This window comes from Dicentrarchus labrax, unplaced genomic scaffold (assembly GCF_905237075.1).
Source record: "Dicentrarchus labrax unplaced genomic scaffold, dlabrax2021, whole genome shotgun sequence".
NCBI lineage: Eukaryota > Metazoa > Chordata > Actinopteri > Moronidae > Dicentrarchus > Dicentrarchus labrax.
Genome location: NW_026136718.1, coordinates 4175753 through 4189347, shown reverse-complemented (window position 1 = coordinate 4189347; position 13595 = coordinate 4175753). Strand labels below are relative to the sequence as shown.

Below are 13595 nucleotides of genomic sequence, written 5' to 3'. Positions count from 1 at the left end.
TCATTTCCCACAAGGTCAACAAACTCTTCTATGGTAAAAAAAACAGATCTTAAATGGACATGAAATAGTATTTTAAGCACAATGAAATCCAGTAGTCAGATATTTTAACAAGTTTATGGAAACAGACCTTTCTCATGACACTGACTTGAACACAGGTACACGACTCATAACATTAATTATGGCTGTATAGTGCGTCAGTTTCAGCGTGGTGGGATTACATGCTGGCTCACTAGCATGACTTATTGACACACCTGAATGGAAAGGAGCCATCATTAATGTTATTAGTTACACACCTGTCATTTTCACGCTATCACAAGCGAAAATGTCCACCATGAGAAAGGTCTATTTCACAGCATTTGTACCTCATTTTGTACAATTCTACAACATGAAACATGGTCTGGTTGTAGATGAAAAGAGGTGGGGAACCCATGCAGGAGGTTTAAGCCCAGTTCATTGCTTGAAAGCCTCCTTTCCTTCAGGACTATCCAATACTCACCTCCTGTGGTGGCTCAGAAAAAAATGTAGTTTGCTTTATCGCATAGAACAGCTTGGGTTAACGGTTACTGTGGCGTCATGGTAAAGAAAACATTTAATACTACTGTAAATATAGTTGACAGGATTTTTTTAAACCACTCTGCTAATGATCTGTATGTCCTGCATTTATATAATGCTGCCAAAGTGCTTTATAATTTGCCTCTCATTTGGCCATTTACATACCAATAGTGGTGAGTTATAAAGGTGCCTGACCATCGGGAGCTATTTGGGGTTCAGTGTCTTGCCCAAGGTCACTTCGACATGTGGACAGGAGGAGCTGGGGATTGAATCACCAACCCTGAGATAAATGGACAACCCACTCCCCTCCTCAGCCACAGCGTAATAGTCTTTGTAGCATTTATCATATAAGACTAAAAATGAGCCCAGCTGCAGTTCATGTGATTTGCACTCAGTGCTGCTAAATGAGAGCTGATGCCGGGCTGTTTTGATGCTTGTTGTCTGTAAAGAAAGTGTATTCTGCTGCAAAAGGAAGGCCGTATGTGAGGAAATATTACATGGCCTGATGTTGTCAGCTCAACAAAAGGATCAGTGATTGCGTGAGTAAAAAATAAGATTTGTGGTAAAACTGCTTTAAACTGCTTTGACTAGATAATGTCATCAAACATCATCTGCTTGAGCCATTAAAAGTCAGTTAAAACACATTCTAGCCGAAGGCAACTGCAGGGAAGAGAAAGGTAAAGTTGTGTTATTAATAACAGTTTGTGGTGTTGCTGCTCTTTAGTCTTGTGTTGTGGTGCAGAGTGGAAAGGCCCAGTAGAGTAAGGCGGCGTTTCCACTGACTTGATCAAAACACAGGCCTCTCATTCATTTGAATGGAGGCAGTACATTGGCAGCAGCGTTGACCTGCAAAAAGGTTGAACCTGGCTCAACTTGTGCTTCAGCACAACGTCATCCGGCAAGTATTTCCACTGCCTGGACCTCAAGACGAAAGCCAAAGCAGTTGCAGGGAAGTTCAGAGAGTTGTAAAATCCTGTCTGTGAGTTTTTACAAACCATTGTACGTCTGATTTGCCTTTAAATTAACTAAACTGTTACTGTATAACTGTACCTTAAACAACACGTCACCATCAACGCAGCCCCTGCACAGTTTTAACACAGCTGTTTTCAATCTGAATCCCCACTAACTTTGTAATGCATCTTTTAATTTGTGTTTATCTCACATGCAGTGTTTCAACCTGACTATTGTCTTTCAACACTCCATGTGGTTGTGATCAAACAGTGCCGCAGATTTTACACAAGCTTTTCCCAGACTTTAAATTTCAGACGCACAACAGAGAGGAAGTAGATTATTCTGCAGGAGTGAGAAGTTTCTCTGGATGTTATGATAGATAGCTACAGCGTCGGTCCTATGTGAAGGAGCAAACTACAAACTTTTTAGAGTCATCTTTCAGATGGGCAGGTTAGTACTGATACTGAGTATTCCTTTAATGTATCTTTCTCTCAGTTGTTGAGCTGCAGGTCTGTTTTCTGTGCCCATAAAGAAAGAAGCAAAACATGTTTCACTGAGCAGCCCTTATGATGATGAAATGCTTTGAAACATGTTTTTTTTTTTTTCCTTTTCTTGCTTACCCAATCTAAAACCACATTGATTTATTGGTAACTGAGTGATTGATTTTGTTAGAATTTTCAAGGAGCGGTAATCTGCTCTCCGCCACAATTCACAGATATCTATATCACATACGTTATTCTTCTGCCATGATCCAGCGGGAGGGGTGATAGCAGATGAATTTAAATCAAGGCACAGAGCGACTCTTGACTGTGGTATAAAATATTTGATCTGCCCTTTATTTCTTGTCTCTCCCTCTGCTCGTTCATCACTGTCCACTCCCTTCCCTCTTTTCTACCTTTTCTCCTCCCTCCAGTGGGATCTCAGGACAGTTTACTGGAGATCACCTTCCGGTCTACGGTGCCCTCAGTGATGTGCGACCCCACCACGCCTAAACCCGAGGTGTCCGCCATCAACCTGCCCGCACTCTGCACCACCGACGGGACCAGCAACGCCTTCTCATCTTCCAATGGGAATCTGGGAAGCCCCCTAGGTAGGGACCAGTGTCTTCTCAAACTGGAGTGTTTCCGTTTCCTCCCCGGGCCTCCGCCTCCTCACCTCCCCTCGTCTCCCCCACTGCTCAAGGCTAACCAGCCAGAGAGCAAAGGTCAAGAGGTGTCTGAGTTGTTGTCCCGTGACGTCAAATCTCTGGGCTTCCTGGACTTTGCCAGGTTCCGCGAGTCAGGTATCGCCTCAGAGTACGAGTCTAACACGGACGACAGCGATGAGGATGAGGGGGAGGACGATGATGAGGGGATGGATATCTTTGGCTGGGGGACGGACGAGGAGACGCTGAGGCTGCTTAATGTTCTCAACAGACAGGGAACTCCTGACTGTCTGGGAGATGAAATAGCGGTGTAACACACAAACCTGCTCCCCTGACGAATCCTGTCCAGATAAATAGCCATGACTTGTTTTTGTCCCTTCACTTCAGACTACTGTGTAGGAATAACCATGTAGAGAACTAACCTCCATCTGGTGTGCACAATTACATATACAAGGCTTACACCATGTATTGGTGTAATGTAATTGTAGTTGCATATGAGAGAAAGGAAAGACTCCAATAGATACATAAATAAAAGCAACTTTAATTTAGGCGGCAGGAACTGAGGTGGAGACAACTCGAGTAGCCCCGATGTGGTCAAAATACATATCACGGTCTTGTTCGGGTAAGATCCTGAACGTATAAGTCACTGATGACATTTATTTATTTATTCATTTATTGCACATAATAAGTTATTATAAGAACATTCCCCTCCCTCCAGTGTGTCTGCTTTGACATACTTCTCGTAAATAATATCTATATATATATTTGATTTATCAAATTATTTATTTACTATTACTATGTTGTATCAGTCTTGGATCAGGGCTCCAGCTTGAGTTAAAAAGGTTTAAGCTTGAGCCGAAAATGTGTCCTGATCCGTCAATGTAGAGCTCTATGAATGTAGAGAGGCACCAGAGGAGACGGGGGTTCTCGTTTTAGGGTCAGCGAGTCAGTGCATGTCGTCAGCTAGGGCGTCCGTCTGTAACCGTCACACCTGTTGTCTGTTTGCTGCCTATACATATGTAGTTTATTTGCATTCAAATTTTAAAGTAGACAAATATTCAAATAATCGCATCACATTCACAGTCTTAACTCCTCTTACAAATATTAGCATCACCTTAAGTGTCCCACATTGGTCACACCTGTAACACGTCTCTCTGTATGCATCTAATCTCTAATCTATATGCATAGTCATGTATATACACTTATTTCTTACAATCCTTTGCTTACTTTCCTTCCTTTACTTTTTACTCTTTTCTTGATTACACACACAGAGCTCTTATCAATATAATACACCCACTCCCAAAATCCCCCCCCCCATCAGCTCTCTGTTGCTAAGTTTCTGGAGCTCTATAACAAAATCAGGGAGTTTACCTTAAAAATATTTCCTCCTTTCGAAACTTTAAAATTGTAAGTTAGTCTGTCTTTATCAGAAACATGTCAGGATGTAACATGAAGTCAAACCAAAAGGTTAGTTCAGGGGCAAGCTTTCAATTTGTCAGGATTGGGAGTGTAGCTGTCAGTCATCCCGGCAGGATGGAGACAGAGTTTGGGACTGGAGAGACTGATGAGCTCTTGTCCTTGCTGGAGTGAAAAGTGACTCTTCTGCTGAGCAAAGATGAACACTTACAGCCAAATCCGAGGAGGAACTTTATTACTGTCTCTATGTTTGGAGAGGGAAAGTCCTTTCTTCCTCAGCTCATAATTAATCAAAGACTATTTTTTGACAAAAAATCTGTGTCTGTACTGTATGTACAAACTTTGTTTTCTACGTCATCCCACAGTCAACTGTTGAACTGCTCCGTCCTTGACTTCCGTGGGCAGCCCTCTTTTTGTCTCCTCACAATTTGTTGACTTGGTAGTCAGAGCATGTTTGCACTCTTCTCACTTGTCCACACATTTCCCCGCTTTTTAATTTATGTAAAGCCGGGATTAGTTGGACCTCGAGGAACGCTGTTTGTTTCTTTTATTCATCCCGTAAACAAAAACTCTTCGCTCGTGCCAGAACAGCAGCTCACGGATGACAGCCAAAAGTGGTCTTGATTGTTTAAACCCAGCTCTGTGTATGGCGTCCAAGCACAATGCAGTATTAAAGTGTTCATTTTGTTTCATGAGTAAAAAGCCACAGAGTTATCTTTCTACGCATTGTAGCCCCGGTTTATCGGAGCACTGCTGTCAAATCAGTGCAGACAGGCCAGTATTTGGCAAAGGTAGATTCTGCAGAGATTTAAAGGGGAACCAGGGCCAGTTTTCAGTGTGCTCACTATCTTTTGCAAAGAGCTTTAGCCTGATAGGATCAAACCAATCTAGTGTCCAGTAAAGTAACTCCCAGTTAGCCACTCAGTTTCTGAGGGTGTTTGTATGAAAGGATAACAGAGATTTAGATTCTGAGATGTTTTTTCTCTGAAAGTTTGTTTGGGAATTTGTACCAACTTTGCTGAATCTAGTCTAGTCTAGTAGTCTAGTCTGTAAAGTGTGTTGGGGCCAGTAGTTCTATAGCAAACTATTCAGACACAAATGAGGACCATTTGCTATTTAATCCCAGGTTGATGTCTTTATGGGTCCAAACCTTGGACCTGATCCCAAATGAATGTGGGGAAAACCTACAGAATGCATTAAAATAATTTAAAAAAACAAATAAATGAAAGACCCAGTCTAAGAGAGGCTCAAGGATAATTAAACTTGATCTAAAATGCCGGTACCCCGATCAGACAGAACATAACATAACACTGGCATCAGCATGAGGCTCCACAAATTACAAGCAGCCACCACCAAAAAGAGTGGAAAGGCCTCAAAAACATGTTTTATCCAGTAATGATGACGATGCCCCATCTGATCAGGGATGGTAGCAAGTCTGCTCGGATCCTCTTGAGTGTTAGATGTATCATGACACAGACCCACAGAGGTAACAGAGGAACCTACGCAGATCAGAATAGGCTGGATATGGTTTTGATTTGGGTTTGGTTCTGGCAGGTGCAACTGTGAAGATCTCTAGTCCCAGGTACCCTAAGGAAAAGATTTTACTTGTTGATTTTGGGTTAAATTTCCATTCTTAATATGATCTTTATGACAGAAATAACAGGAATTGAGGGATGAGAGAGACAGAGAATGACATGCAACAAAGGTCCCAGGCTGAATTCGCACCCTGTTCCAAATGAGTAGAAAACATCTGCTGAGTCAAACTGGGAACAGTATGAAGGATGTCCTGTCTGTTTGACTCCCTCTCCTCCACGTCCCTTTTCTTCTCGTCTCCTCATCTACCCTTTTCCAACTCTTGTTTTTTTCCTAAAAATGCTTTTTATAATATGACAACTGTGACATCAACACATGGAAATCATACTTGTGCTCCTTTTCAAGATGCAGAATTCCAGGTGACAGGCTGTCAGACTACTCACCATCAGGGCAAAAGATAAGAAAGTGAAAGAGTTCACAGACATTAGACGAACGTTTCATCTCGAGTCATTCCAGCGACTGATGCAATCAACGCCAGATATTATGATAATTTAAAATCTAATGAAACAGCCCTTGAAAATATATTCAGACCTGTTGCAAAAAATTGTCAGTTAAACACGTCTCCACACTGATATTGCAGTCATTCCAAAAGGTGAGCCCATCTCATGATTCAATAATCACATTTAATCAAAGAACATATTGATGAAATTACGTCAATATCAGGTTCAATCACATTTTTGATTTATGCAGAGAGAGCTTACCTGGAAGCTTCGGGACAAGGATGTGTCTGCAGAACAGACATTATGAAAGTAATAACATGAAGGAGTTATCATTAAGTTATTTTATTTTAAATCACTTATGTCCTCTCACTTGTGCCCTCAACCCACAAATGCGACCATTTAAAATAGAGTAATGTAGAGAGAAAGTCTATGGTGTCTGACAATATCTAGTGGCTACACAGCACTCGTGATGAGTTGTCATCCCTCCTGAGGTTGAGGAGGTTGGTGCTCGTACAGTAAAGAAGCTGTCAATCAACTGTTTCCAATACCTGTCAAATTAAATTCTGAATATACACACAGAACGAAGCAGTCAATAAGTAAGGCATAACACACTACAAGACAATTGTAATGGATGACTTACTTTTGCACAATAACACTACCTTTCAGTTTCAGTGAACGTTGTCTAAATCTTTGTATCTATAGAAGGCCAGTTATAATGTCATATCGTATTTTCTTTTTATTTCTGTTCCTGTAAGGACTATGTCATAAGTATAGAAATAAAACAAAGAGCACAAACTCTGCTTTCTGTTTCTGGATCTTACCCTCATGTTATTGCCATGTCTTAACTTGCATGTCTTTGTTCTTAAATCTGTGTTTTCTGTTGCAGCCTGCTCTTGACACTTTTTTCTTTTCTAGCATCTGGGGTAAATACTCTGGGTTCTCTCTCTTGGCCTTCCCTTTTAATATCACCTATATTTCTCTCATGTGTCTGACTTTAACCTTATTCTTCTGCAATCTCTTGAACTCTGAGCTCTTCCTCCGACTTCTCCAAAATGCCAGACATGCTGTATTTCTAAACGGTCTCTTGTTGCTGATTTATCTATTAGAGATTCATGTTGTGTGTGGTTGCAGAAATAAGTACAGCCCCAGGCCTTTTACCTTGACAGAGACGCTGGAGGTCAAGGTAATCCCTAGGCGAAGGTCCTGTGGTGCAAAAGTAGTTGCAAGGAGCAGCTTCTCAGAAAATGTTGACTGATATTAACCTTCTGTTCATTGGTGTGAGCTCACCCGAGGGAGGACATTAGATTCTTTTGTGAGTTATTTGTGGGGAAGATTCAGTAAAGTTTGACAGTTTGAACTTATTCCTACATTCCTAACTAGTTATTGATTCAGCCTCTAATACACTTTTGGGATACAGTCGAATTTTGGAAATAAGAAGGTGTGTGTGTATCTGTGGGTGCTGGTGTGTGAGGTCAGTCATGGTCATCTACCATACTTGTGTGTCAGCCGATAGCTGGAACAATTGATTGACACCATCATAGGCTTTAAGCATCCTGGTCCTGGTCTCTAAGGTAACAGCAAGCAGCCTGTGTAGCTTCTGGAACAAAATGGCTTTTCCTCATGGATGTTTCTTTCATCAGACTTTCTGAAAACATGTTTTTCACGAGCCCAACACACCTCAGTTTTAACTGCTTTTCACTTTCTGATTAAAAACAACCCAGTACTTGTCTGCTAACTTATTATCACTTATTGTAAAATCGCCCTTCACAGTTCCCATGATCAGCAGATGGATTTAATGGAAGGTTAGATTTGTAATCTTTTGAATCTTGGAATTTGTCACGCTAAAATCACATATTTATTATCATAAAATCATGTGGTTGTTCTGCTTTGCTTTCATACCACAAACAAACTTTAGTCTTTAGTCTTATTTGGAAGCGGATGGAGACCTTCCTCCTCAGGCAGACTCAGTCCAGTTAACGCACCAGAGTTGGTTAGACATAAAAGCACCCTCAGTGTGGGTTTCGGGTGTGTAATTTGTATTGACAAACTGTCTGAAGGATCTAAAAAAAGACTCAAAAAGTTAAATTTTGCAAATCCAAGTATAAAGCAACTTTCTTTTTTCCCTAAGAAAACTGGTCAATGGGAGGAAAAGAAAGCAGTTTTATCATAAATGTGCACAATCTGGCTACTACATCTTGAATACTTATTTTGTATGATGTGTTTTGTGTTTGCTACAGGCATCAATTCATGCTCAATAAATGCGACAGGGCTGATGTGTGTTGCATTTCAACCCCTAAATTCTCCCATCAACAAATTAGATTCTCATTTAAAAAAATTATCCTAAAAGTCTCCCTTGTTCAGTTAAATGTTGTCTGAAACAGTAATTTATCTTATATTTGGTATTCAGAAGTTCTTTTAAACAATTCAATTTCACTCTCTGGCATCAGATACTATGCTTTAAACTGCTGAACTGCTGAGTCTAGTCTGATCTCAAATCTTTACCTCTGTCTGAGTTTGTCTCTCTCACACTCTGTGGTTTCCTCCCTCCTCTCAGGATTAATTAATTGTCTGATGGGGCTTGTCGTTGCCATCTGAGGGCCACGTTGCCAACCGGTCCAACCAAGCCAGGCACGCTTTGGCGACTTGTTATCGATTTCCCCGTCACAGGCATGTGTTGTTTGAAACTGGGGTTAACTACTGGGACAGCAAGGGAGCAGCGCGAATCAATAAGTTTCTTTACAAGCTCAGTCAGTCCTATGCAGGGACACACATAGACCCAGCTCAGACCGAGCCCGCCAATGTTTGACACACCTACACATAGTCTGGTTCTCAGAAATATTTCTGCAGGTTGGTTATAACATGTACAGGTTCGGTCTCTCAGGAGTAGAACAGTGAAACCTTTTTATTACTTTGGCTCCATTCTCAGTTTGAGGATGTTCACATCCCTGCTGGGTGAACAGTGTAGGACTTGTAGCACTTTTTATTAGGGAAGGAACAATAATTATCGGGGTAGATAAAGAATGGGCCAATAATGGGAAATGTATATTATTATGAATTATCTGAATGATCATATTATGTATGTATTTATGTAAATAAATGAAGCTTTGAAGAGTGAGAACTGGGTTAGGGTTAGGGGTTTTTGTTATGTTACTGTGATGTCAGTTATATTTGGTTAGGTCAGAGCTATATGGAATATTAAATCATCCATCTTTGCCTACTACATCTTAGTCTCTTTTGTCATCAGGACAATAGTCTTAAACATACAGACAAGCATCACAGGAGATTTCCTAAGCCTTCAGAAAAATGTTAATACTGCAGATTGCAGTTCATCAGTTTTGTATAAAGTCACTACAGTAAAGTAAGAGTTGATGTTTTGCACATCTGGAAAGCACTGAACCTTTCCCTGATCTTAGATTTAAGATGCAATTCCTTCTGTTTCAGTTATCACTCAGCAATGATAATCAGATGCAGGGGTTATATTTCCATCGCTTCCTCCCGTAGTTTGTGTCTCTGAACACGGCGCTTTTAAGTACCCATTGCAATAGCCCAAACACACAATTTCCTCAATTACACGATTAAATCCCATTAGTAAGTAAGGACAAACATCAATTTGATCCTTATTAGATCTCCCCCAAAATGTTTGGTGTTATCAAGTCAAGACTTTAAACACTCAAATATGTAATAGATAAATATAGTGATTATAGTTGTATATAGTAGTAAGTATAGTTTAATTTACCACTACATTTTGGCCTTCTAAAATTTGGGGAATATCTCTAAAACAAGGGGTACAATTGCTACACTGTTCAGCTGATTTAGATGTAAACATGAAATTAAGGCTAAAAGTAGGTTCGGGTGATATGAATAAACACTCTGTGACAGTATATATAATACTTTGTGATCTGATATTGCTGTAAAGAGGTCCTGATAATTGGTTTCCAACATTACCCACAATGGCCTTCACCTAGATCCTTTAAAAGGATAGCTGCTGTACGTATATACTGTATATACACAAGCAGTTTGAAACCCCATGCTTATTTTTTCATTTCAGACACCAAGTGCTAGAGTGCAGCCTACACAGCAAATCATTTGCCACGTAGGCAAAAGTCAGAGGATACCCCTGTCTGTGTTTCCAACTGCAGGCCAGGCCTTATCAACCAACATCACTAACACTTATGTGGCTGAATCCCTGCAGCTGGGATCCAAAACCTGATGGAAAGCTTGAAACCAGAAGAGAGGAGACTGTTATAGCAGCAGCATTGGTTTTAGGGTTAGGGGTAGGCTGTCCACATAATGTACTTTCTGACTACATTATGCATGTGAGATTAGCCCAAATAATAAGAGTTTGTTCAAATAAAAGTGCATACAAAGTAAAAGACACATACGTCACACATACACAAAGTATTGACTGTGCTTGTGAGGAGTTAGCTGAGGTTGTTTTGTTAATGTGAAGAAGCGCTGACAGAGACATGAGGGGTTAGTGGGTCGGATATAAACAAACACTCACCACAGACCATCACAGGCCTGAAATTAATGACCATGTCTGCACCAGACGAGCAGAGGGAATAAAGGACTTTAACAGCTGAGCAATTAATCCTCTGAGCTCAGCATTAATGATCAGAGCCAAATGGGCGAGATTCACACTGAAGAATATAACAAACTTATCTGCTCTTCAGAAGGCTTTCACTGTAGTAGTGAGTTAAATTAGTGTAAATGTGTGCCTTTGGGATTTGTGCGTTAGCATCTAGGTCACATATTGTGTATTTCTCAGCTTTCAGTGTACTCCAGGGCTGAAACTTTTTGTTGATTAGTCAACGATGCAGATAAAATGTATCATTTTGTGTCATTTATCAAGCAAAAATGCCAAATATTTACAGTTTTGGACTGTTGGTCAGGCAAAACCATCAATCTGAAGACACTTGAGCTACAAGAAGTTATGACACATTGAACATTGAAATATGAATAGTTTGATTAAGAAATTAAGCAATATTTAAAGTCATCCTTAGTTGCAGCCCATGCTCACTTTAACTTTGTGTTTATCCAGTTTAAACTGTAGTTTCTTTAGTCTGCTATCGTTTCTACCTGTCCCTGCCCTCTGCAGTATTACAGTGTTTTTCCCATCAGGTCATTGGATTTGAACTGGCGACCTTCCACTCGCATCTCTAACCTCCTGGCTGCCACTGCAAAGTCAGATTAGACGTCCTTGTGGAGGCCTTTTTTTCTTGCATTTGCCTCACCATTCACACAAATGTGCCAACACATTTAGAGGCAGCAGGAACTTGAGCAAAGCTGAGCTCATGTTCTGACTAGATTTTCGGCTGTGTGTCCACATCTGGATGTGGTGGCGATTTGCTTTGATGTTTCCATGATGCAGAGCTACAGGCCTACCGAGCAGCGGCTTGGCATGGTAATCTGGAACATGTGGAGCTCCAGATGTAAATGGCTAAAAGAGCAAACTGATCTTGAATCACAGCGCAGCTAAAGGCCTGTCTCAGCCACATCTGTCTGTCAGCCCGTCTGTCTTGTCCCATTTCTTCCTTTTTTATGCAGCTTCCTTTGTGATTCTTCACATATCCGCTGACAAAAGAAAGCTGACAAATGTAACGCACACTGAATTTAAAATGGAGATGAATGTCGGCATCAACCTTAAAAAGAGTCCCACTGAGGCAAGCAGGAACTGAAGGGAAAAAACAAGAGACACCTTTGATCGTTTTTAGCTTTTAGTCAGAATTCTTTAACTTTTTTAGTGTTTGATGTGTCATATTAAGACTCAAGATAAGACGCGCTCCGACACGTACAAGCTCCCCTTGGTTCACTCTGTCTCGTTCAGAACAAACTCAGATTGCCAAACACACTGTCACGCTTGTGAGGCCCCTTTGTGTTTGTCCCTTTCTTGTTTCAACGTAACAACACCAGCACAAATCCAGCTCCATAAAGAAATGGTTTTCCTAGTTTGGTGTGGAAGAACTGGCCTGCACAGAATCTTGACCTCAACCCCATCGAGCACACAGTGTCAGCCAGACTATCCCCCTGGGTTCCAAAATCTTGTGGAAAGCCTGAAACCAGAAGAGAGGAGTCTGCTAAAGCAGCAGATTAATGCCCAAGGTTTTGAAACGACATGTTCAGTAATCACATATCACATACTTTTGGCTATGTAGTGTACTAATCCTTAACAGAATGTTTACCTGAACCCTTAATGTAAACCTAATCCTTGATCAATTACATCCAAGTTCTAATCCGAAAATCCTGAATTCTGCCTTTGGATAACCAGAGGCTGGCAACATAATCTCACTTTCTACAAACATCCTTGTAAGGATTGAAGTACAAGGCAAAAAACTCACAGAGAGACACAAAGAGAAAGGCAGAAGGTAACCAAACGCCCAAAACGACAGACTTGTTATTTTCCTGCTGCCTCGTTTCTGTTGCTGCTTCATTCATGGCTACACTCCTTCTCTCAGACGCTCACACTCTTGGGATTCTTGGGGTCAGACAGACAGTGATGTGGCAAATGGCTGAATGAATTATTGATCTGATGACTTTGATACGGAGGAGACTAAAGGCACCCAAACATGTCTGGCTACAACCTGCAGTCCTGTGGTCTTCTGTTTTTATGCTCTCCCATTTTTTGTCTTCTATTTCAATTTAACCTAAATTTACGATCACGTTCCATTTATATCTTTGCAGATTAACAGTGCTGCTCTCATGGGTACTGGTGGGCATTTCAGCAGCCTCACCATATAGTTTGATATCGTAATTCCTGAACAATCCTGTTGCTCAGTTGTTTACTGTATTTCAAGTATAGCTCTCTGATAAAGTTTTGTAATTTACTACCTTGACTGCTTCGAGTTCAGTCATTTCCCAGAATGTTTATGAACAAGTGCCAGCAAGTGGAGTGAACTCATTTCATGTGGCTGTGGGATTCTACGTGCATGTGGAGAGGGTAATTATGATATTACCGTAATAGTGTAGTAAGTAAGAGCAAGCTCTCCCAGCTGAGAAAAACTGACATTTGTTCCCTTTAATTACAACATAACATGTGCTGTGGCTGCAATGCATTGTGGTCTGTTGAGGCCGCAGTGAGTAGAGCGGTTGGAACTGTATCTCAGAATCTTTTATGATGGGTTTCTCCACATGCGTCAGTATTTTGAAATCTAGAGCCGCAGAGTGAGTTTGAAAAGAATGTCAATAAAACTGACATTTACTGTTGATGCTTTTACACCAAGACTACTTTGGAAAAGGAAACTCAAAAATGCTAAATATGCCACTCTATGGCAGTGTCAGTCAATGCACCACTTTGGTCCTGACTGAAATATCTCAACAAGTTTTAGATGGATTACCATGAATTTTGGTGCGTGTATCCATGATGCCCAGAGGGTAAATCCTACCGATTTTGGTGATAATCTGACTTTCAGACTAGTGCGACCGGTAGGTGAAGATTATCCTGTGAAATATCTCAAAATCTTTTTGTATAGACATTCGCGGTTCCAAGAATATTTCTTTTA

General features: G+C 40.8%; 1 protein-coding gene across 4 annotated transcripts in view; it reads left to right on the top strand.

Moving 5' to 3' along the window:
* LOC127349852 (carboxyl-terminal PDZ ligand of neuronal nitric oxide synthase protein) overlaps positions 1-13595 on the top strand; it is a 170585-nt gene that overhangs the window by 136556 nt on the left and 20434 nt on the right. For 2 of the 4 annotated variants that reach the window (XM_051375837.1, XM_051375838.1), the window contains exon 10: positions 2417-2593. In XM_051375837.1, coding sequence (XP_051231797.1) covers positions 2417-2593 — 177 coding nt within the window. Of the gene's footprint in view, positions 1-2416; positions 6892-13595 lie in introns of those variants that run through there. The other 2 variants (XM_051375839.1, XM_051375840.1) reach the window with 1 other exon arrangement.